Source organism: Delphinapterus leucas, chromosome 13 (genome assembly GCF_059928025.1).
Source record: "Delphinapterus leucas isolate spDelLeu-1000000601 "Yukka" chromosome 13, BTC_Dleu_Yukka2, whole genome shotgun sequence".
NCBI classification, from domain to species: Eukaryota; Metazoa; Chordata; class Mammalia; order Artiodactyla; family Monodontidae; genus Delphinapterus; species Delphinapterus leucas.
Window position 1 is genome coordinate 79214953 of NC_143141.1, and position 23228 is coordinate 79238180.

A 23228-nucleotide genomic window follows, 5' to 3' on the forward strand; every position below is an offset into this window, starting at 1 on the left:
AATTGGCCAAATGTACATTTTGAATTATCATTGAATGCTTATATCAACACAATTTTTATATGCTTGTGTATGTTAACAGTATAGGATAGGGCACAGGGCTTTGACATTGTTACCTCAAAAAGTATTTAAGGGTCTTTTCTATGTGTCTCTTCTGCCATCCCATAGCTTCCTGATTTGGGATCAATAGATTGTTAGTATTGAGGACCTAGGAAGAATTGTGAAGTTCACCTCCATTGCATTGTGAAGTAAGAATGAAAATTTTCTATCATTGAAGCTGTAGGATAGGAGGTGATCCAAGGGCAATACTTGGAAGTAAAGGAAAAATTTTAATCATTTGTTTAGATATTTTTATTGTATTACTGTATTAAGAAATTTAGTGAGTCTTTTGAAAAAAATTATAAAAAATATCACATGACAGTAAAACGATTTGAAAAATGTAGAAAAGTCTGAAGTCGACTTTTCAGATCTAGAATTATTAGAGCCAGTATCTAAGCACAAGTGGGGAGTGATTGTTAACTGGACAAATTAAGAAATAGGTCATCTGAATTTTCATTAGCATTGAAAACTAACTTGTGCCTATTGGTGGTAAGTTTACTTTCCTCTATGTTTTAGCTCTTTGTAATTAGAATAAAATTTAAATACAATATTTTTTTCCATTCCAAATAGCTTTTGCCTACCAAAAAATTTTGGGAACCTGATGATTCAACAAAAGATGGACAAAAAGGCATATTTCTTGGAGATGATGAATGGAGAGAGACTGCATGGGGAACTTCTCGTAAGTTATTGGTGTATGTGTGAGAGTTTTGAATTTATTGCATACTTGAATTTTCTTTTAACCCTGCCCCCCAGACAGTATTTGGAGAAACTTTGCAATATCTGTGAGGATTTCATATATCCTTATAATGCACATTTTCTTATGTAAAGTAATTCATATCTAACAGTCCACTTATTGATTAGGAATGTTTGTCACAATAAGATTTTATTAAGTTTTATTTGAGGTTAAACTGATTATAAAATTCTGAATTTCAGTTAAAATAGAGGACACATTAATCATAGGAATTTTTAAGCTTGAATTGTATTAATGGACAGTGACTGATTTATTTAATTGCAGCTCAGTCAAGCTTTATTAAACATCAGCCACACCCACAAAGGAAGTAAACCCCCTTAGTAAGGTAGAATTCCCAGAAAGGGAGCAGACTTTGAATGTTTTTGATATCCGTAAGTAGTGAAGAGAGACATAGGTCCAAGAAACTCTTAAGGGAAAAGGAACTGGGGTGTAAGGAGTATAACTCACAAGGGGTGACAGTATTTATTGGTAAATTAAAGAGCATAGTTATATTCTTAAAATAGTACTGATTATATTTTTAAATGTTTCTGACTAGTAAAATTTGAGATATACACATGGAACTTTGAACATGTATTTTACAAATAAGTTTTCTCTTTGTAACTAAGTTTAATGCAGCTTACTAAAGCTATAGAAAATGATCAAAGTAATATAAAAACAAATTTCTGGATGATAATTATCAACTTAACCTTATATTTTGGGTGTAAATTACCAGGTACTTTTTTATTCTCCAAATTATTAAAAAGATTTTTAAGTCCTATATAGTCTTAAATTTTGTTTTTAAGGGTAAAATAATTTTTTTTAAGTTAGGAAAAGCTGGAAAATTTTAGTGATTAATACTGTTTTGTAGTCAAAACTGAAAAAGATTGAAAACTTTGCTAACTACTAAATTAGACTAAAATACTAGGAATTTTCTTTGGTTTCAAACAATATGTAATATAATATGCCAGGTTTGGAGAATACAAAGATAAATGAGATGTATGATCCCCACCCTCAAGGAATTTTTTTTTCTGGATTTGTATTAACCTATATAGATTGCACTCATAAGGACTAGGATACATTTTTGCCACAAAAGGCACTTTCTTTGCTAAAATAATGTGCTTGAAAACTTGGTTGATAGGCATGTTTGCTTTATTTTGAAAGCTGAATGGTTAATTGCTCTATTTACCAGAACCAAAAATTTTTAAAGCATTCCAAAGCAAAACATCTTGAACACAACATGGTAATGAGAGAGATTTTCAAGATGGATGATAGGGAAATATCTTTGGTATGTTATATTTGGAGGACAACTAGTACCAGCAATAAAACATTTAAGCAACTGTTTATATATTCCTGATGTATCTTTTTAGCGTCAAGTTTATAATTTTAGTTAATTCCTTGTACCATTCCCTCTTCCAACTTAACTTTTTTACTTGTACGGATAAAATTTTGAAGATAAGTATTAGTCTTTACCAGGAGAAATGAGAAAAATGGAAATGAATGGATTATTTTGTTTACTGAACAAACATTTATTGAATGCCAAGCATGTACAAATACGAATAACACATTCCTTGTCCTAAAAGAATTTTCATTCTACGATTCTTTCCATGACTACAGGAGATTTTATCATACACATATTTCCTTCTCAGCTGAACTGAGTTACTTGTAATTGTTAATTTCGTTGTGTTCTCCTGCACTTTTAGGCCTTAGAGAAACCAGGATGTTCAAACCGAGATGCTCTTTCCACCCCCCATTTTCACCTGTTTTTTGTTCTCTACTCTTCATATCACTTCCTTTGGGATTCACTCTAAGACTGGGAAGAATTGATAGATGCCCTTTCTTTCTGTTCCCTGTAGTATCCTGGATTATTTTTATTGAAGTGCTTTTACTCTCTTATGATTGCCTCTTGTTACAACTATAATCTCTTTTGAAGTCAGGGACTGTTTGTTCTTGGATTCCCCATACATAGCACAGTGCCCAGCATAGGAGAGACAGTAAATCAACATTTAAACTGTGCATGACTGAATGAAAAATATAATGACTAATCTCTCATGGATAAAGGTACTGACATGGAAGTGTTTTAATATGGTTTAACAAAAGTACTAGTCATTTTTAAATTACTGCAGTTAATAAAATGATGAGTGAGTATACCTCTATGATAGTTCAGCCCTTTAAGGATGATGCCTAATATTTAGTATGGTACGTGTTCACATATGAGCCAGATATAAATAGTGGCTTATTGGTTCCTTTTTAAAAATTTTTTCTGCAAATCTGTGTGACTCTTCCTCAAATGTTTTATTATGTTTGTATCTTCTTTGCTTTCAGATCTTAAGTATTGCTTTTTCTTTTTGTCACAAAAATATGTAGAAAATGTATTCGTACCATATGGATGAATTTTTTTAAAAAAAATAAATGGAAAACTTTTAGACTAGAAGGTGTTTTTTAAAAAATCTTAAGTGATACTTAATTTTTTACACCAAGAATAGAAAATTCTGGGCTTCCCTGGTGGCGCAGTGCTTGGGAGTCCGCCTGCCAATGCAGGGGACATGGGTTCATGCCCCGGTCCGGGAGGATCCTCTGCGGCTGGGCCCGGGAGCCATGGCTGTTGGGCCTGCGTGTCCGGAGCCTGTGCTCCGCAACGGGAGAGGCCACAGCAGTGAGAAGCCCGCGTACTGAAAAAAAAAAAAAAAAAGAATAGAAAATTTTGTGATATTACTGGTTTTTCTAAACTTAGTCATTTGTGCTTATAGCAGTACAGCCGTGTGTTCTGAATCTGTCCAGTACGTAACTGTGAGCTTGAGGAGTGCCTCTGCCAGTTTAGAAGTTACTTTTATTTCAGGTTTTATCTCTAAAGTTTTTTGTTTTGAATTGTTTAGAACTTTTTAATAAGATGCTTACAGGCAGTGGAGATGTCAAATTAGTTTCTGTCTCCATTGACCTTTGGGTTTGACTGTTCTTCACATAGGCTTTTACCTGCTTTTTAGCAAATGGCTTTCTTAACCTGTATTCTCAAGAAATGTGCCCAGGCCAGTGAGTCTCAACAGACTGAAGATCTTTTTATAAAGATTACAGTAATATTCAAAATAAAACAATATGCTGATTTTTCTTACTTTAGTATATAAATTCATGTAAATACATTTTGTTAGCTTAAAAGTACAAATTTGTAATTGTGTTCTTTCTTCCAAACAGACCATTCAATGTCCCAGCCTATTATGGTACAGAGAAGATCTGGACAGGGTTTTCATGGAAACAGTGAAGTAAATGCAATATTGTCTCCGCGATCAGAAAGTGGAGGCCTTGGTGTGAGCATGGTAGAATATGTATTAAGTTCTTCTCCTGCTGATAAATTGGATTCTCGATTTAGGAAGGGAACTTTTGTAAGTATTTTGAGTAAAGAAAGGTTTTTAAATTGCTTGATGGTTATTTGGTTGTCTTTAAGCCAGTTTCTTTTTCTGGCCCTTCCTAGAACTAAAGGAAACTTCATAGCTATTGGTGCTCTTGTTTTCTTGTCTTGGCCACTTGAAATACATGAAGTGGTAGAACCACTGGGAATATTTCTAATCTTAACCATGTTACCAAAAAAACCCATATTAATTAAAAAACAAAATTTGTAAGATTAAAATTGCATATTCATGGTAGTACTTGATATGAAAATAAAAAAACAAAATCATCTATGCATTAAGTAGAATTTTTATCTCATTTGTGGTGTTACTGCTTTTCCAGCACCGCTATAGTTAAGGTTGCCTTAGCCCTTCTGTTATAAATCACTGGTTTGTACTCAGTTTTTTTGGCCTTTTGTAAATTAGTTGACTATGAAATTAAAATAAGATTCAATGTTTTTATTGTTTACATGCACTATAGTATAGTTTTAGGTCACCTCATGGTGCCTTTTTTTGTGTTCTATTAAATATTCAGAATCAAACAGATTCTTTTTCCTCAGGGCACTAGAGATGCTGAAACAGATGGACCTGAGAAAGGAGATCAAAAAGGCAAGGCTTCTCCATTTGAGGAGGACCAAAACAGAGATCTTAAACAAGGAGATGATGATGATTCTAAAATAAATGGCAGAGGTTTGCCAAATGGAATGGATGCCGATTGCAAAGATTTTAAGTAAGATTTTAACTTTCTCGAGAAGAAAAGCATATCTCTTTAGGGATTATTGCTACTAGGTGATGTGACTGATGTAGACATTTTTCCAATTTTGGTTTTTTTTATTTCCCTTTGTACCTTGTACTAATCTGGAGGAAGATTTAAAATTTTTTGTAAGGAATATTAGTTAATGATTATGTGCCATTTTTTAAGAAATCAATTCTTTAAAAGTCTCTAAAACAAATGCATTCCATTGAAGGAATAATGTTAGAAGCTGCCGTTACCTTTCTGCTAATATGGTAGTCTAAATTTTAACTGTTTTCTCCCTGCTAAAATTTAGTGAATTTTAGGTTTAATCTGTGAATTTTCTTGGCAAACTCTTCTTAGGTTTGCTCTTGAGCACCTTTCTGTAGAGTTTCCTCTTCCTTCTATCCCTGTATTGTATTTCCTATACCCCCTTTTACTCTGAGTTTGTGCTAATACTTAATCTTGCTGAAATTAGGAAGGGGGGGAACATATTAGAGACTTCCAAAGTTAGTTTTAAGTTCAGAATTTAAGTTCAGTTGCAGATTTTTTATTGTCTCTTTATGACAAATAATTGTTTCTTCTAAGCTTTGGACTTGGATTAGACAGTGCACATTTATCTAAATATTAGGGTGTTGTTTCTTCATACAGGGAGTTGTTTCTTCATACTGATTTCCTATACTTTATACTTCAGTAGTCAGATGCTTTGGGGCCTATACCTGAAAATAAGCTGTTTCTTTGCGATCTTGTGAACCATGGAATATCAGTTAGTTGTAGGTACATGTTTACATTTATTGCCTTTAATTATCAAAAGCAGACTAACAGTGCTTCTTAAAAATAGTGCCGTTTCTATCTGTTCTAAATGCAAAAAAGCATCCAAAACCAGTAAACCTCTTTTGACAGGAAATTAATGCTATTCAGTTTGTTTTAGGACCTAATTCTGATTTTGCGCTTCTGCTATTACTTAATCTATGTTTTAGTCAAGGATACGCATTTAAAATTGAGTTGACTATAAACCTGCAGAGTATACATTTATAATTGAAGTGTTAATACACCATTAACTATAGCAAGAAAATAGCACCACTCATAGCATAATGACTTTTTTCTATTGTATCCTCTACTTTTTGCTATTAGAGTTGTTTTGTATGAGAGGCTATACTTCTTCATATTGATATGAACTTTACATTCAATAGCATTCTAATTTTATTCTGTTTAAGTTTGGGGTATGTATTTAAAATTGCTTATAAAATGTTTCAGATACAATATTGTCTTCAACAATATAAAACCATTTCAAACTAATAGCTGTGGTCATATGGTCATTATGGCAACACATTATTAGGTACATTAACTGATACATCATCAACATATATATATATTATTGGAGTAGAACTGAAAGGAATGAACTATAGCAGGCTTTCTTTCTTTTTTTTAATTGGCTGATTTTAAAGAGGACCCTTTCAGTTTTATTTTTTTCTTCCCCTATATTCTGAATGAAAAACAAGCCTTGGGATTATTCATATGAAAAATTAGGTGCGGATAAAGGGGAAAGGAGTTTGAAATTTCTTCTGATGTTGCAAGGACAATGGTTAATTTTGAAATAAAATGTAAGTCTGCCTAAATATCTGGAAAACAATTCTTGTAATTAAGCAATTGCTTTGTGAAACGTTCTGTACATGTTAGCAAATTTATCCCAACGTGAAGCACCTGAAGGTTGGGGTCAGTTACACAGGTGTAACAACTGACGTTGAAAGCCAGGTAAAATAGTTATTGCCATTTATTTAATGTACTTATATTTGAATATACTATGAACCGATGGTTCCAGAACAGACTTGTTTCTTGTGAGGGAAAGGATCTTATATAAAATATTTCTGTAGAAGGAAAGATACTGTAAATGAGAATTATGTCAAGAAATAAAGTGAAAATAAAGTTTAGACTGTGAAGGACGTTGATAAAAAGAGAAGAGTCAGTGCTTAAAATTTAGTCCAATGTTAATAAATTTCTTCAGAAAATTAAGAAGGCTAGTCAGTGGGGAAAGTTGCTTTTTGTGTGTGTAGGATTATATTTTTCATTGGTGTGCATACTTAATTTTTGATTAATATGTTATACATTTCTATTCTCATGATTTAAGCTGAAACAATTTGGTATGATAAAGATGGTTTTTGGAGCGCTCATAGAAGGTTTTCACAAATAGTCTTTTTGTTCTTGTTATTTGGAACCACAAGGTCACCTCTTCAGTCTCAGCAAGGAAACTGAGGCCTGGAAGATGAAATGATTTGCTCAAAATAATACTTAAAGATAGAATCAGGAGTCAGCTTTCTGTCTTGGTTCACTGCCCTTTTCTGTCGTATTGTATATTTTACACCCTTAAGTCATGGAGGCCATATGATTCTTTATGGCCAGTTTTTTTTCCTGAAATATTAAGCACGATGTTAGGGAAATTATGTGCTGGTGGACAGGATGGGAGTATGGTAGGTGGGTTTTGGTTTTGAGCCTTCCCATATTAGTCACTTGATAGTCTGCTGTTCATACCTACGATTCACTTTGTCTGATTTGAGACAAAAGTTTTGGGTAGTCTAAGCTTAAATTTTGGTATTAGCAAATTTCCTTATCTGTAAAATTGAGTTATATCTTTATGCTATTCAAATCGGGGACAATGGTCACTAATGATATTTAAATAATGAAACCATGTCAGCTCTTAAGAGGAAGCTAGATTAAACAGAAAAAAATGTGATAAAGTGGAATGGTTAGTGACCTAGGGTGCCTAATTTGCCCTCTGTGTTTTACAACCATTTGTTTTTTCATGATTTTCCTACTTTCCCATTTCACTTTTTGACATACTTGTTACTTTTACTCATTTCTGTTTTGTTTACTTAGTCGTACTCCTGGAAGTCGTCAAGCCTCTCCAACTGAAGTAGTTGAGCGCCTGGGCCCCAATACTAATCCCCCAGAAGGATTGGGGCCTCTTCCTAATCCTACAGCTAATAAACCACTTGTTGAAGAATTTTCAAATCCTGAAACTCAGAATCTAGATGCCATGGAACAAGTTGGTCTGGATTCCTTACAGTTTGACTATCCTGGTAATCAGGTACCAATGGACTCTTCAGGAGCTACTGTAGGCCTTTTCGACTACAACTCCCAGCAGCAGGTAAAGCATGCCACTCCTTTAAAGAAGTTCCTCTCGACTATGTACTAGTATAGCCTGAAGTGCTATGAGACATTGACATAAATAATAGGGGTATTCTTGAATGTTTAGTGTTTTATTGAATAAAATGTCCTTGTAGTTGAAAAAGTGATTCAAATATGTATTTATAATATTCTATTCTTAGTTTTCTAAACAAAAATGAAATGCTCTGAGACTAATCTTTGTATTAAATATTTTTTTCTTAATAGCTCTTTCAGAGGACTAATGCACTGACAGTTCAGCAGTTAACTGCAGCTCAACAGCAGCAATATGCATTAGCCACAGCTCAGCAGCCACATATAGGTGAGTCTTTGTAAGTTACCATTTTGATCACACTGTTAGAAAATCTTGTGTTAAAGTGTTTAGAATGTTCCTTTCGTATTTATTGAACGATGTTATTTCATTACTTTTGAAACATCTCATTGAGATAAAACAGTAGTAGATTACATGGCAAGAGTAAAGATTAGGGAAGAACAGTTTGGCTTTTATTTGTGTCCTTGGTGAAATAAAAATGTATAACTTGATAAAAACTGTCAGCACATAAGTTTGTTTTTAAAGATTTTTTTTTTTAATGTGGACCATTTTTAAAGTATTTCTTGAATTAGTTACAATATTGCTTCTGTTTTATGTTTTGGGGGTTTTTTTGGCCATGAAGCATGTGGGATCTTAGCTCCCCGACCAGGGATTGAACCCACACCCCCGGCACTGGAAGGCAGAGTCCTAACCACTGGACTGCCTGGGAAGTCCGAGCACATAAGGTTTTTCTCAGTGTGAAGTCGAGAGCATTAAACACTTGGAAATTCAAGTGTAGTTATGGGTGTTCATATCAAGTCAGAATGTTTATTTTTAAAATGGGTTGGAAATAGGAATCCCAAGAAAATTTCTTTGAATATTTTCTTCCTTAATTCATTAAGCTATTTAGTCTTTGACCTTTATAGTCTTTACTATGATGTGAATTATTACAATTACATATGTGTTACTGGTAGAGTTCAGGCATTAGTATGTGTTTTTGTGTCTTGGGTTTTTTTTGTTGTTGTTGTTACTTTAAAATAATTACTGATTCACATGAGGTTGCAAGGAGAGTACAGAGAGATTCCCCACCCAGTTTTCCCTAAATGACTACATCTTACATAATTATAGTACAATACCAAAACCAGGTATATGACATTGGTAAATGTGTGTGTATAGATTTATGTTATTTTATCATGTTCGTGGAACCGTTTTTACACCTGATTTTGGCTGACCTTGATTTATTTCCTGGTTGGAAAAGTTGTGAACACTCTCAACATCAGTATGTTTGGGGGCAGTGGGTGGGATATACTAAGTTGGTTCTGTTCCCTTAATTGTGTATTGTTCTATGTCAATCCAAGAAGTCTTTCCAGGTCCAAAATTTTATTTTTGGTTTTAATCAAAGATGACCACACATTTCTAGATGACTTCTAATAGCAGCATGCACTCTGGACCTGTTTTTTCCAGTTCTTTTCAGCCTTCTGTATCCCTGTCCTTCAGTACTTCTTACTCGTTGTTAGAAACATACTGACTCCTGTCTACTCGTGGGCCAGTACAACACTTTTTATTTCTTGACGCTTTGTGGTATGATTTATATGTGGCAGGCTAGGATACCCATTATTGCTCTTCCTTTTGAGAGTTTTAAATTTTTGGTTCTTATTTGCTTTTTCATATGAACTTTAGAATCCTTTTATTTACTTCCAGATCAGGTTAAAATCTTAACTTAGGAAGATCAACATCTTTATGACATTAAGTATTCTTACCCAGGACATAGTGTATCTTTAATTTTGTTCAAGTCTGCTTCTGTGTTGTTTATGATTGCTTTAAAGTTTTTCTCATGTAAGTTTGCATATTTCTCAATAAGTTTGTTCTTTGGTATTTTATCTTTTGCTATCATTGTAAATGCCTTCCTGTCTTTCATTATATCTTTAAATTGGTATCTATGAAAGCTCTTAATTAGTACTTATTAATTTTATGAATGATATTTTCTAATAATTGAAGCATTCCTGTGTTTTTAGGATTTGGAAGAATTGTATATAATTATTTTAATGAGCTCTTTTAATTTGCTGATGTGTTATTTAGGATTTTTTTTTAACTCAACATATAATGAAGTTAGTCTTTAAGTTTGTGTGCATTTTTGCATTTTTTGTTAGTTTTGATATCAATATACTTGCTTCATAAAAATAATTTAGAAATGTTCCTTTTTTTAATGCCTTGGAGTATTTTCATTTACATTCTTTCTTACGTGATCTTTAAAGATTTGGCACAACTTAGAACAACTTTGTGAAGCCATCTGGGAAACTATGCAAATAAATTTGAAAACCTGAATAAAATGGAAATTTCTAAGAAAGCATAACTTAGCAAAATTGATCCCATCTTTTCATCTTTGTTCCATAGTTAAATAGGAAGAGAGACAGAGAGTTGATCATAGTCCTTTTATCCAGGTTTGCTCAGTCATCTCTTAGCTGGCTGATAGTTCATTTAGAACAGCACTGTCCCAAGAGAAATATAATATGTGCCACACAGAATTTAAAATTATTTAGTAGCTACATTTTAAAAAGTAAAAAGAAGTAAGTGAAATTAGTTTAATAATATTTTATTTAATCCATTATATCCAAAATATTTCAAGTATAATCAATATAACACTAATAAGAAATGTTAAATTCTCTTCTTCATATAAAGTCTTTGAAATCAGGTATGCATTTTCCCACTTTGAGCAGATCTCAGTTTAGACTAGTCACATTTTAAATGCTCAGTAGCTATATATGGTAATAACTACCATAACAGACAGTGCATATTCTAGAATGGGGTTGACAAACTTTTTCTATAAAGTCCCAGATAGTAAATATTTAAATTTTGCAAGCCATATGGTTTCAGTCACAGCTACTCAACCCTGCTGTTATAGCACAAAGCAGTCGTAGACAATACATAAATGAGTACAACTGTGTTCTACAAAACTTTACTATGGGCACTGTTATATGAATTTTGTATAATTTTCATTTGTTACAAATTATTATTTTCAACCATTTTAGAATGTTTATTCTTAGCTAATTCATGGAAAAATAGGTAGCAGGCTAGAACTTGGCCCATGGACTGGACCAGAAAGAGGTATAGATACAATACATTTTATGTTTTAAAATAGAGCCACACTCAAAAGGGAGAGAGAGAGAGAGAGAAAGAAAAGAAAAACGTGGGGTTGTTTTGATGGCTGGGGAATTTCTGTAGGATAGGAAATTGAGAGGTGATCCATAGGAGTAAACTGGAAATAAATCTATGAGGCCTGTAGCGGGCTGCAAGAGGGATAAATAAGCAGAAGGCCTGCACAGTGCCAGGATTGGGGTTGGAGGGTTAGACCCCCAAGTCACTAATAAAGACTTGGTTTGGAGACTTCACCTTACGGTGTGTAGTTAGCAATTGGGATGAGTAAGTGTAAGAGAATCTCATATAAGATAGTATCTAAAACAGAAATTACAGTGCAAACAAGAAAGAGCAGTCAGAAGGCAGTCATATAACATATAGTAGAATTTACACCCAAGATGTAGAAATAAGAGAAGTTTAAAGTTCTGAAAAGAACTTTAAAATGTTTATTTAGAATATTAAGAGATCAAGGACTTAAGTCATCAAAGATCGGAGGTCTTGAAACAACAAAATGATGTGAAAACAGACCATTTCAGAACCTTGTTTAAAAAAAAAAAAAAAAGACATAGTTGGCTTTCATAATTAACTAGCTATCACCTAGGAGGAAATGAACCAGAAGATAAAACTTAGGAACACTGAAATATAGCACATAGTAATCAGGATGTGGGGTGGAGTAGGGAGTAACTAAATCAGTTCAAGGTGTATGTAAAGGAAACTGTAAACTTTTTCTGAAGGCTTAAATAAATGGGGACACATGCCCTTTGGGGGAAACTCATTACTGTAAAGAGGTCAATTCTCCTTAAATTAAGTTGTGAATTTAATATATTGATTGGAATCCCAACATGATTTTTATTTTGTTTTGAATTTGAAAGTTTGCTTTTGATGTTTATCTCAGAAAAGTGAAACCGGAAAATTAATAGAACACTAAAATGAGAGGTGGACGTACTCAACCATATTTCAAAACAATTATTATCCACAGTGATTAAAACGGTGTGGCACTGGCCTAGAAATATACAAGTCGATCAGTAAACAAGAACACTCTGAAATGGGTGTGTGTGTATTTGGGGTGCAGTGGTGGGGTAATTTTAACCTTGACATTGCAAACTAATTATAAAAGAATATTTGGAGAATAAGTTGGAGATAATTGGGTCATATTCCTGATGGATTAAAAATTTTAATGAGACAAAATAAAGGTATAAAAGATTTGATATGTTTTTTCTCTTTGATAGCCAAAGAACTATAGATTAAAACCAAAAAATTTGAACGCTTTATTTTACTTCTGATGTTGACAACTTTTAAAAAGTTTGATAATATCCTATTTCAGTGGGAGTGTAAGTGGTATTCTCATATACTTATGGTAGTAATGTAAATCGGTACAACTTTCCTGGAGGGTAATCTGGAAATATGGATCAAGAAATTATATATATTTGTCCATTTACGTGAATTTTCATGAGGATATGATGATGCTGTATTATACTTAAAGAATAATAGCAGCACTATTTATAGCAAAAATTGTGACTCATCTAAATATATATCTGTAGTAGACTGGTTAAATCATGTTTCTTCTATGTAGTGGGATACAAAACTATGAAGCTATAAAAAAAAATGAACTAGGGAATTCCCTGGCAGTCTAGTGGTTAGGACTCTGCTTTCACTGCCAAGGGCTAGGGTTCCATCCCTGGTTGGGGAACTAAGATCGACAAGCCACGCAGCACCCCCGCCTCACCCCCACCCCCCCCAAAATGAATTAGATAGGTATCTGTTGACATAGAAAGGGATCTGTGGTTAATTGGCAAGTGAAAAAAGCATATTAAAGTACCGTTATACCCTGTAATATAAAATTTATGAGTGTGTGTTTATGTATATAAATATAAAAATTTAGAAGGGTATACATTTATACATATGTGCATATGTAAACACAGATTCAAAAACATGTATATATACATGCAAACATATACATATTTATATGTACACAAACAAGCATATGGTTTGATGTCTAATGTGTTGCAAATATTTCTAAGTGAATCATGTGAGCTTAAACTAAGTTTTCTTCATTTTTTTTGGCAGAAGGTTCAATATATATCCGTTAGGTCACACTAATTCCTTGTTTTTCAAATATTTGAAACCTTCCTGCTTCTTATCTGCTTTGTAATATAAATATGGAGAGAGCTATGTTAAACTCATGTCTAAAATTGAAAAAAAAGTTTTAGAAGGCTATAAACCACCTGCCAGTAAAGGTTACATGAGGACTTTGGCTTTCCACGTTATATACTTAAATAGTATCTCATTTTTTAAAAGCAATCTTTTTTAATCATAAAAATATAGAATATAAAATTAGGCCCTGACTTTTCGATTTGTAGTTATAGGAGTAGAACATGGATATCAATACATCTTTATTCTTGTCATAAAGATAATCACAGTAGAGGACCCAGAAGTAAATCTTGAAACCTTCGACCTAGGACATAGCTAAAAATGCAACTTGGAGCAAATGCTTTTTTAAATAGTGCAAGGATTTTGTTGAACCCTCTGTTTAATTCTTATTTTTTTTACTAAAAGCAGATTTTTCAAATGGCCATGCTATGCCTGGGCTTGAAATCAGTATTGTAGCTTGTGGCCAATATTTCTTAAAATTAAGTAATTTAGAAATCAATGAAGAGAAAAATTAAATAGAAAATAGAGTGCATTGGAACCTCATAAGGATAAATATCTTTTTGAGATTTTTGTTTGTGGCATGTGTGTGTATATGGACACTAGGGAAATGTATTTTACATTGTGGGTTACAGTCACAAAATGTGAAAGCCACTATAATGTAGTTAGAATTAGGTTTCTGAATCTTGATTTTAAGACCTAGATTTTAAGATAAATGTACCTTTTGAATACTCCTTAAAAAATTGTTTTATGTCCACCTGCTTTATGCCCATATCTCCCCACCATCATCTTTTAACTTGAACCTTTTTGAGCTCCTTTAACTTTAAACACATTCTCTTTAATTATTTCCCTACCTTGTACTTGTCACAGTTAGTTTCCAGAAGAGGAAACTCTCGCAGTACATTTTCAAAGTAATTTTTTAGTACCTTATGATAAAAGGTCTACATACCGATTCCTGCTCCATACCAGCGGTTTTCTTCTTTCTTTAATAAGTCCCGCAAATGAATATTTTAAAATCTTGCTTAGCCTTAACCGAATCTATATTGGCATATATTAGACTCAGAAGTGGGTTTACGCTCCTGCTTAAAACTCTTCATTGTTTTATTTTCAGTATAAAGTCCAAACTACTTAGCATGACCCAGGAAACTCTTCATGAGTCTTCATTCTGATTATAACTCCAGTTTTATCTTATACACTACAGCCCCACTCCATCCTACCAAAAGCTTCTTGGATACCCCTACTTTCTGTGCTCATATAGCACTTACACTATATTCTAATTGCCAACTTACTTGTTTGTTTTTCTCACTAGATGGAGTGATTTGTGGGTGTAGATCATATCTGTCTCTCTCAGTGTTGAATCCCTAGCTCACAGTATGGCTTAATAAGGATTGAATGAAAAACCACTATTGAACAATAGCAATTCTAGCTCTAAACATTTATTGTGTGTATATGCTAGTACTATACAGTCATGTATATTTAATTCTAACAAAAATCACTGGTGATAAACCAGTTTCATAAACAAAGAACCCCAGAGTCAGGTTGTATTACATGCCCAAGGTCATTTAGTTAATAAGAATTAGAATCATTATACACCCTCTCCTCCCCCACCAACCCTAATTTCAGAAGAAATGTTTTTTTTTTAACCTGATGAAGAAAATCATACATATTTTTTTATTTATTATTTCTCCCCCTTTAAAATACAGCTGGTGTATTCTCAGCAGGCCTTGCTCCAGCTGCATTTGTGCCAAATCCATATATTATTAGTGCTGCTCCTCCAGGGACTGATCCGTATACTGCAGCAGGATTGGCTGCAGCAGCAACATTAGCAGGTAACTTACTGTTCATACTTGTTGCTTGTTATGGATTTAGTTTTAATTTGGGGATAAGCTTTATTTTTGTCTATTTGGGCAATTTGAAGTTTCTAGGAAAAAACTGAAACATTTATCCAGAATGAACTGAAGTTTCCAGGGAGTTAGTTTATTTTTCGACTGTAATGCTACAGGAGAAAACCTAAGTCAGATAACTCGTTTCCTCCTGTACATAGTTGTTTTACATTTTAGTTTTATAGTCTCAGAAATCTTACATTAGCAGCCACAAATCTTTATTCTTGTGACTGATCCCATTACCCACAGAGACAGTGCAAATAAAGTTACTTCTCAGAAAATAAACCGGGGGTAGCTGCTATAAATACCCAGGTCAGGGATAGTACAAGGTAAAGAGGTTCAGTGATCTTAAGAGAATGAGTATCTAAAAAGTAAATTTAAATTAGCAATGTTAAAATGTGCAGGCAAGCTGAGGGACAAAAAGGTGGGATTGAGGTGGAAAGAACTTATTAAGTGTCAAAGCCTGATAACCACCACTCAAAATCTGAAGTAAAAACCAAAAGTACACAATGTCACATGTCAGTTGAATGGCAGTAAAGCTGGGAAAAAAATTTTTTTAAACCAAACTGTATTTATGTCTTATTTAAGTAAGGGGGAGTTGTGTACCGGTTAGGCACAGACTTACTGAGCAGAGTGATTTGCTGATCTTCTATAGGATTTTGGGGGAAGGTTGTTTTATGTTGAGTTAGTTACAGAGACAGGAATGAATTTGTCTTAAGCATGATTTATGTTGGTTACCAAGGCAGGAAGAGAGAGATGTCAACCATAGAAGTGTGTTCCTTGGGTTGAGTCTGTTCATTGGCTAACTTTTCATAACTTTAAGCTGTCACTGATAAGTTCACTGAATTATCACTGATCAATTAATTTTAAATCCACTTCTGGTAGTTATTTATTATTGTGACTGCAGAACAGTTAGTCTTTTCATAGGCGTTTTTTTTATACTCAGGACTTTAAGACCTGAAAAAAATGTTAATTTCAAATTCTTGTTTGATATCTTAGCAGACTGAAACTAACCTGTCACATTCAGTAGATTTGGTATAGATCTGCATGTGATTCCATAAAGATGTGAGCTTTCCTGGTACTATTTAACTGGATGTTAGTATGTAAAGTGCTAGTATATCATACATACATAAAATCATTAATCTGTGGAACTGAAGGAAGCAACTTTAAGAGGTCATTAGTTTTGAGATAAGGATTCCTGGCGTTCTGAACTTACTTAGGCTTTCTAAGATCAGCACTGTTCAGTAGGAATAGAACGTGAGCCAGATAATGTACTTAGATTTTTCTAGTAACCACATTATAAAAGTAAACCACAGATGAAATTAATTTCAGTATGTTTGATTTAGCCCAGTATATCATGTAATCAATATTTTTAAAATTATTAATAGATACTTTATTTTATTTATTTTTAATGCTAAGTCTTCAAAATCCTGTGTGTATTACATACTTACAGCACATCTTAATTCAGGCTCTCCAGCTTTTAATTGTTTAGCCACAGATGACTTCCGGCTACTTTTGGACAGAGAGGTTCTAGATGGATGTCTGATTCTTTTTTTTTTTTGATTCTTTTGTTTTGTTTTGACAGTGTATCCTTTCTTCATAAATCCTTTTCTATATTTTAAGAGTCTTCATTGTAGATTGTGCTTAAACCATCTTTAGAAATATATTTTACCTTTAAACTGTTCAAAGCTTTTCATTTTAGTGATTGAGTCAGTTACACTGGGCTTTATTTTCTTCCAAAACAAAGTGAAACCAAGAGTTTGACTTTCTAAAGTATACACATTAGATATACTAAAATCATATCAGTGGAATTTAGGGACATGTATCAGTCAGGAAACATGACATCGTAATCATTAGTTTAATGGCAGGGCTTATTGTGTGATACTATTTACTGTCCAGAAATGAAATTTTATCTTGAATAAAGTAGAATAGAGCAAGAATTCATTCGGTTTTTCCTGGTTTGCTTTTTTATGTCTATGTCCATGATTATATTTCATAGTTATTTCTTGTCTTAACTTACTAGTTCCATCTTCCTAACCATAAAGACGCTGATGTTTCATTTGTTTTTACGTGATTTTCAATTGTTTTGTGAGAATTGTAACTAATTCTGTTTCAGATATGAAGAATATTTTAAAATTCACAGTTTACAATTAAAATACAGTTGCAGCAAGCTTAGTACCAACATTTTCCCTAGTTTTATGTTATAGATTACAAATTAAAAGCCAAAAATATTTTGTTTTCAATTTTTAAAATTCCTTTTTAAAGAAAATGCTGAGTTGAGTATAGGAAATCTTACAGTTCTATGGTGTTTAATGTTCCTATTTGCCAGTATCAAATGCATAAACTAGCATTCAATAATAGGTGTTGAATAGATGGTTCAGTGTTCTGTCAGTTCATTGGTCTTCTTGAGTTTAGTTCACATCTTTTCATTAAGACGACTGCTGTCACCTCTGAATACTTTCTTTTTTAATAATCCATACCTCAGTGAGACTTTCTAGTAAAACTGGGAAAAAGAGAAAAGGGAAGACAGTTGTATGTGGGTAGAGGATTGTAAGGACATCTGCTCTAAGTCTTATGCACTGTCCCTTTTTTATGATCTAATGGTAACCTTATTTATCTATAAAATGTAGTGACTTTTTTTATTTTTTTTGGGGGGGTGGGATGTGGGGTTTAGGTCCGGCAGTGGTTCCACCTCAGTATTATGGTGTTCCGTGGGGGGTGTATCCAGCCAATTTATTTCAGCAGCAGGCTGCAGCTGCGGCAAACAACACAGCAAATCAGCAAGCAGCATCACAAGCTCAGCCTGGACAGCAACAGGTATAGGCCTGCCTTCATTAAATACTACCTGAAGAGTCTTGGAAATTTCATGAGCTCCCTGCATTCAAGATCTGTGTTTTTTTTTTCCCCAATATGTAGCACAGTACTTATCATATAGTTGGCATACAAATATTGATTATGTGGTTTTTTTTCTCCAGTAGTCATATATATGACTGGTTGTATTCCACTGGTTGTATTCCACTTCAACATTTCTATTATTGAAACTGTCTTGAAATCTCTAGCAATTTAAAATTTTCTTTTCATCACTTCTTAAAGTGTGCTCATAATGTTTCTGTCAAAGTAATTGTCATTTCATTTTCTTCTGGGTATTTAAATTGCTATTTTAAATATTAATATATTTCTGACCAGAAAAAGGAGATTACTGGGTACTTTGTTTTTAAGAGAGGAAAGATGAAATATTTTCACTAAAGGTTAGATTTAATTTCTTAAAACAGAAAATGTTTATTTTTAAGGTTTTTTTAAAATTTCAGCCACTTTTCTGGAACTATTTTTATAAATAAATGTAAAAGAAAAATTCTGATAAAAATTCCAGAATTCTGTTTGTCAAATTTATCTTTTTTTTTTTTTTTTCGGTACACGGTCCTCTCACTGTTGTGGCCTCTCCCGTTGCGGAGCACAGGCTCCGGACGCGCAGGCTCAGCGGCCATGGCTCACAGGCCTAGCCGCTCCGCGGCATGTGGGATCTTCCTGGACCGGGGCACAAACCCGTGTCCCCTGCATCGGCAGGTGGACTCTCAACCACTGTGCCACCAGGGAAGCCCCAAATTTATCATATTTATACCAAAGAAGCAACTTAAGGACAAGTATAGTGTTACTTGGCAGTTGAATTTTCTTTTAAACTATATTGATATTCTGTTAAAGCTGTCCTTTAGCTCGGTCCTTGTAGATTATACCACAGCACCATTTAATAAATTCTTTTTAAATCTGTGTCTTCTTTGGGCAGATAAAAATATCACATTGCCTAAACATCACATATACCTGTGCGTGATGCTTACTTACACGGATGGACTTAAGATGAATCCCCCTTGTCCTAAATTGTTTAAGTATTTACCTTTGTGAAATTAATGTGTATCATGCTTGTGTATATATTCACTACAACAACTATGTATTATGAAGCAGTTTGACCAGCCTTAAGAGTTTTCACATTTTTTGATGAAATCTTTTGTTCCTTTTTTAACTCTAAGGTTTTACAGTAAATAGCAGCTTTTTACTCACTTTAATTAAAGCTTCTGAATTCTGAAAACTTGGTTCAATTTGAAGTTTTCACTCTGCACCACAATCTCGTACCAGACTAATTGAATAATTATACTTAATTTAGAGTTTTCAGTCTTAGAAAATAATAAAATTTAAACTTTTGTCTTCATGTAAGATTTTGCCATTCCCTTCTCACCGCCCAAATATCTGTCTCTCATTTTAATACTACTTTGGTAGGTTAAAGAGCACAAATACTAGAAATAGTTGTTCCTGAAGACCCTCTACCATGTTGCTTAATAGATTATGTTTTTGGTGTTACGTTATTTGTATTTTTTATGGTAAACTGACATTTCATTGAATGTAAATATGTTCAAAGAATATCCAAAGGCTATCTGTGATATATACAGAGTTGTCTGAGATAAATTTGTTATTTTATAATTTCGTTTTTAAGGAAATTGTTTGTCCTTTGTAGGTTCTTCGTGCTGGAGCAGGTCAGCGCCCTCTTACTCCCAATCAGGGCCAGCAAGGGCAGCAAGCTGAATCACTTGCAGCAGCAAATCCAACTTTGGCTTTTGGTCAGGGTCTTGCTACCGGCATGCCAGGTATATAGTTGGTTAATTGTGGAAATTTGAATAGACTTAAAATGTTAAATGTAGATTCTCACACTGAGGAGTGAGAAAAATCAAGAAATGTCTTTAAATCTTGCCTACCCTGCAATGCATTATTTACAACTCAGGTGCCAATAGTTGAAATCAGTATTGTTTGCGAGACAATGACAGGGATGGCAAATATGTGTTAGAATTCTCAAAAACCTTTTTTTCTTAAGTCTGTTTATGGTGTAAATAAAAGCGTCTTTCCAGTGGAGTGTAGCCCAGAATTCTTTTTTTTTTTTTTTTTAAGATGTTGGGGGTAGGAGTTTATTTATAAATTTATTTATTTTTGCTGTGTTGGGTCTTCGTTTCTGTGCGAGGGCTTTCTCTAGTTGTGGCAAACGGGGGCCACTCTTCATCGCAGTGCGCCGGCCTCTCACTATCGCAGCCTCTCTTGTTGCGGAGCACAGGCTCCAGACACACAGGCTCAGTAGTTGTGGCTCACGGGCCTAGTTGCTCCGCGGCATGTGGGATCCTCCCAGACCAGGGCTCGAACCCTTGTCCCCTCCATTAGCAGGCAGATTCTCAACCACTGCGCCACGAGGGAAGCCCTCAGGCCAGAATTCTTAATGCAGTGCTTTAAGAAATAAAACCATTAGGTGGTATGTCAAACAAAACCTGTTTGCCATTTCTGCCTTACAAGGATAGTTAGTCATTTAATTAATTAATGTTGAAAAGTGTACAGCTAACATTTTCCACTTAGAACATTGCTCAGTCTTGTTTAGCACATTTATATAGTATTTTAACCTGTTGGTTTTTATAACCTAATGGCATCAGCATTTACTAAAGTTTTCTGCCCGTTGCCACAGTACAACTTTTAGAAAAGGCCAACAAAGTACATTTTTTGTGAAGTAAATTTGTGAAACTAAATACAAAATTAGTACTTTAATATTAAACAGTGGAAGATGGAAGGAAGATATTTTTCTTAAGCTAATGAAGCAGCACTTGTTATGTTTGGTTCTTTTGAATTTTATTTTATTTATTTTTATACAGCAGGTTCTTATTAGTTATCTGTTAGCACTTGTTATGTTTTTAAAGGCTACATTTGAATGTCCATAGATAATGCATCACTTCCCATTCTATTCCTTCATTTCTCTTCATTCCTGAAGACTCACTTTCAAGCACGCCATCTTTTCACTTTCAGTATATGAGTAGTTACTCCTTCAGCTGTAGATTACAGCTAACCATGGGTTTGAACTGCGTGGATCCACTTATATGTGGATCTTTTTCAATAAATATGTACTATAGTACTACACAATCTGTGGTTGTTTCAATCCTGCGGGTGCAAAATAGTGGATATGGAGGGTTAACTGTAAAGTTATTTGCAGATTTTCAGTTGCACAGAGGGTTGGTGCCCCAACACCTGCATTGTTTAAGAGTCAACTATATTAAATAAAAAAAAAAAAAAAAAAAGAGTCAACTATACTGATTAATGAAATACATGTTCCAGTTTTCATTAATTGTACTGTAGATAAATTTTCTATTCAGATCATTTAGGAGATGTGTTTAATGCATTGGAAATGATCCTGACTTACATGATTGAGGGGTTTTTTTTACATGCTGCTAAATATTTCTGTATATTATTTTGAGGAGTTCTGTATCAATTACATTCATTCTGTTCTCTCTGAAATTCTAAGGTCTGAGTTTATCATCTTGTTTAGCCTACTGAATGAAAAAAAGGATGTTAATATTGCTGTCCCTGGAGTACAAATGATAGTAGAATGGGGGCATTCCCATTATTTTCCTTTTTTACCCCAGCTGTATACTTGCTTCATGGAAGCTGCTCTCCCAGAGCTGCTGTAGATTAGAGACCCTGGCAAAAGCAGCCCTTAGTGAAATGGACTGTGAAGCAGAAGTTGTAGGCATGTGGAGAGACATGGAACAGGGCTAAAAGAGCTGAGCTGGGAGTTTATGAAAGCCACTGCTAAGACCATTCTGGGTTCCTCTTGGGTTTTAGCTATAAATAGAAAAGGGAGAAGAGTCATGGAGTACAACAGTCCTGTCTTACTAGAGTCTAAGTAGGATTTTGATTTAAGAGAATGCTTCTGACCTGTGTTTATTTGCTTCTCCCTTTAACTTATTGCTTATTGTTTTAGACTTTTGGTGCTGGGCCTATTACCCATTTCTTATAAATGCCTTTGCTCCTCTTCCTCATATTCACCTCATGTTCTTATTTACTAAAAACATCAAGGTATTTTGCTATTAATTTTATCAGCTTTGGTCTTCTCAAAATTTATTTTTATGTTCACTTCTTTCCATTCTGTAAGAAAGCTCTTTATTGCTTTTTTTGTTTTGTTTTGTTCATCAGTGAACTCTATCTTGGTACTCCTAAAAGAAAACTACTTTTTACACGATATTTATCTAAAAACCATTGACTGTCTGCAGAGTGATGAGAAAATTAAAAGCAGGTAAAACTTTTAGGGAAAAAAACCAAATTATTTTACCTAGCCTTCTAAGCCACAACATTTAGTCCCTTTACAACTGTAAAATATAAAAATCATTTTCACAAAAAGGGCTTTACTAGAAATAATATTTGTGTGCCTAAGTGACTTGTTGACTGTTCATATGATTCCCTCACTGTAAAACTTTTCTCTAATACCTTCTATACTTTATTCTGCCCAGGACTATGATGAAATAATTCTCCCTTATTTAAATAGTTACATAGATATAAAGTTTTATGTGTTATATCTTTATATGTTCTAAAGATATAAAGCTAATACAAAAGCTTGCTTAGAAAATTGTTTATTTCTTCAAACCTCATGCAGTCCTTAGCTTTTCCACCTTCTGTCCTTCACTTCTCATCCATCAAATCCCTGTTCCTTGTACTGTATTGATTATAGACTTTCAATCCTTCTGCTTGATTATATATGCCATCATTGTTTTTTAGTCTTGTATTTTCAGTCTTTCTCTCTCTGCCACCTCCTTTTCCATAACCACGATGCTAGTCTGCCTCTTCATCCTAAAAAGCTTTATCTCTTGTGCTCCCCTCTTATACTACCTTTCAGAATTTACATTCTACCCCACACTTCTTTTAAGCCCCGCCTCCACGATTCCTTTTCATACGTAGCTCTAATGTAACGCAGTGCCAAAGTATGACTTCCTCTCCTCCATCCTTACTTTTCTCAATTCTTTGTTGTATTACACAACTTTGTTGTATGTCCAACTTTCTGCAACTCCTCTCCACTACATTTGTGTGATATTTTACTCTCCTGGCTCTCCCATCTTTCTCATTGCTTTTTGTCAGTCTCCCT

General features: G+C 33.9%; 1 protein-coding gene across 16 annotated transcripts in view; it reads left to right on the forward strand.

The window, feature by feature from the left end:
• Window positions 1-23228, forward strand: part of PUM2 (pumilio RNA binding family member 2) — a 91715-nt gene that overhangs the window by 28219 nt on the left and 40268 nt on the right. For 11 of the 16 annotated variants that reach the window (XM_089923403.1, XM_022574365.3, XM_022574367.3 and 8 more), the window contains 8 exons: window positions 667-775; window positions 4013-4200; window positions 4764-4933; window positions 7811-8081; window positions 8327-8420; window positions 15116-15241; window positions 17970-18112; window positions 19800-19929. In XM_089923403.1, the coding sequence (XP_089779529.1) occupies window positions 667-775; window positions 4013-4200; window positions 4764-4933; window positions 7811-8081; window positions 8327-8420; window positions 15116-15241; window positions 17970-18112; window positions 19800-19929 (1231 nt within the window). Of the gene's footprint in view, window positions 1-165; window positions 246-666; window positions 776-4012; window positions 4201-4763; window positions 4934-6438; window positions 6541-7810; window positions 8082-8326; window positions 8421-15115; window positions 15242-17969; window positions 18113-19799; window positions 19930-23228 lie in introns of those variants that run through there. The other 5 variants (XM_089923407.1, XM_089923408.1, XM_089923402.1 and 2 more) reach the window with 4 other exon arrangements.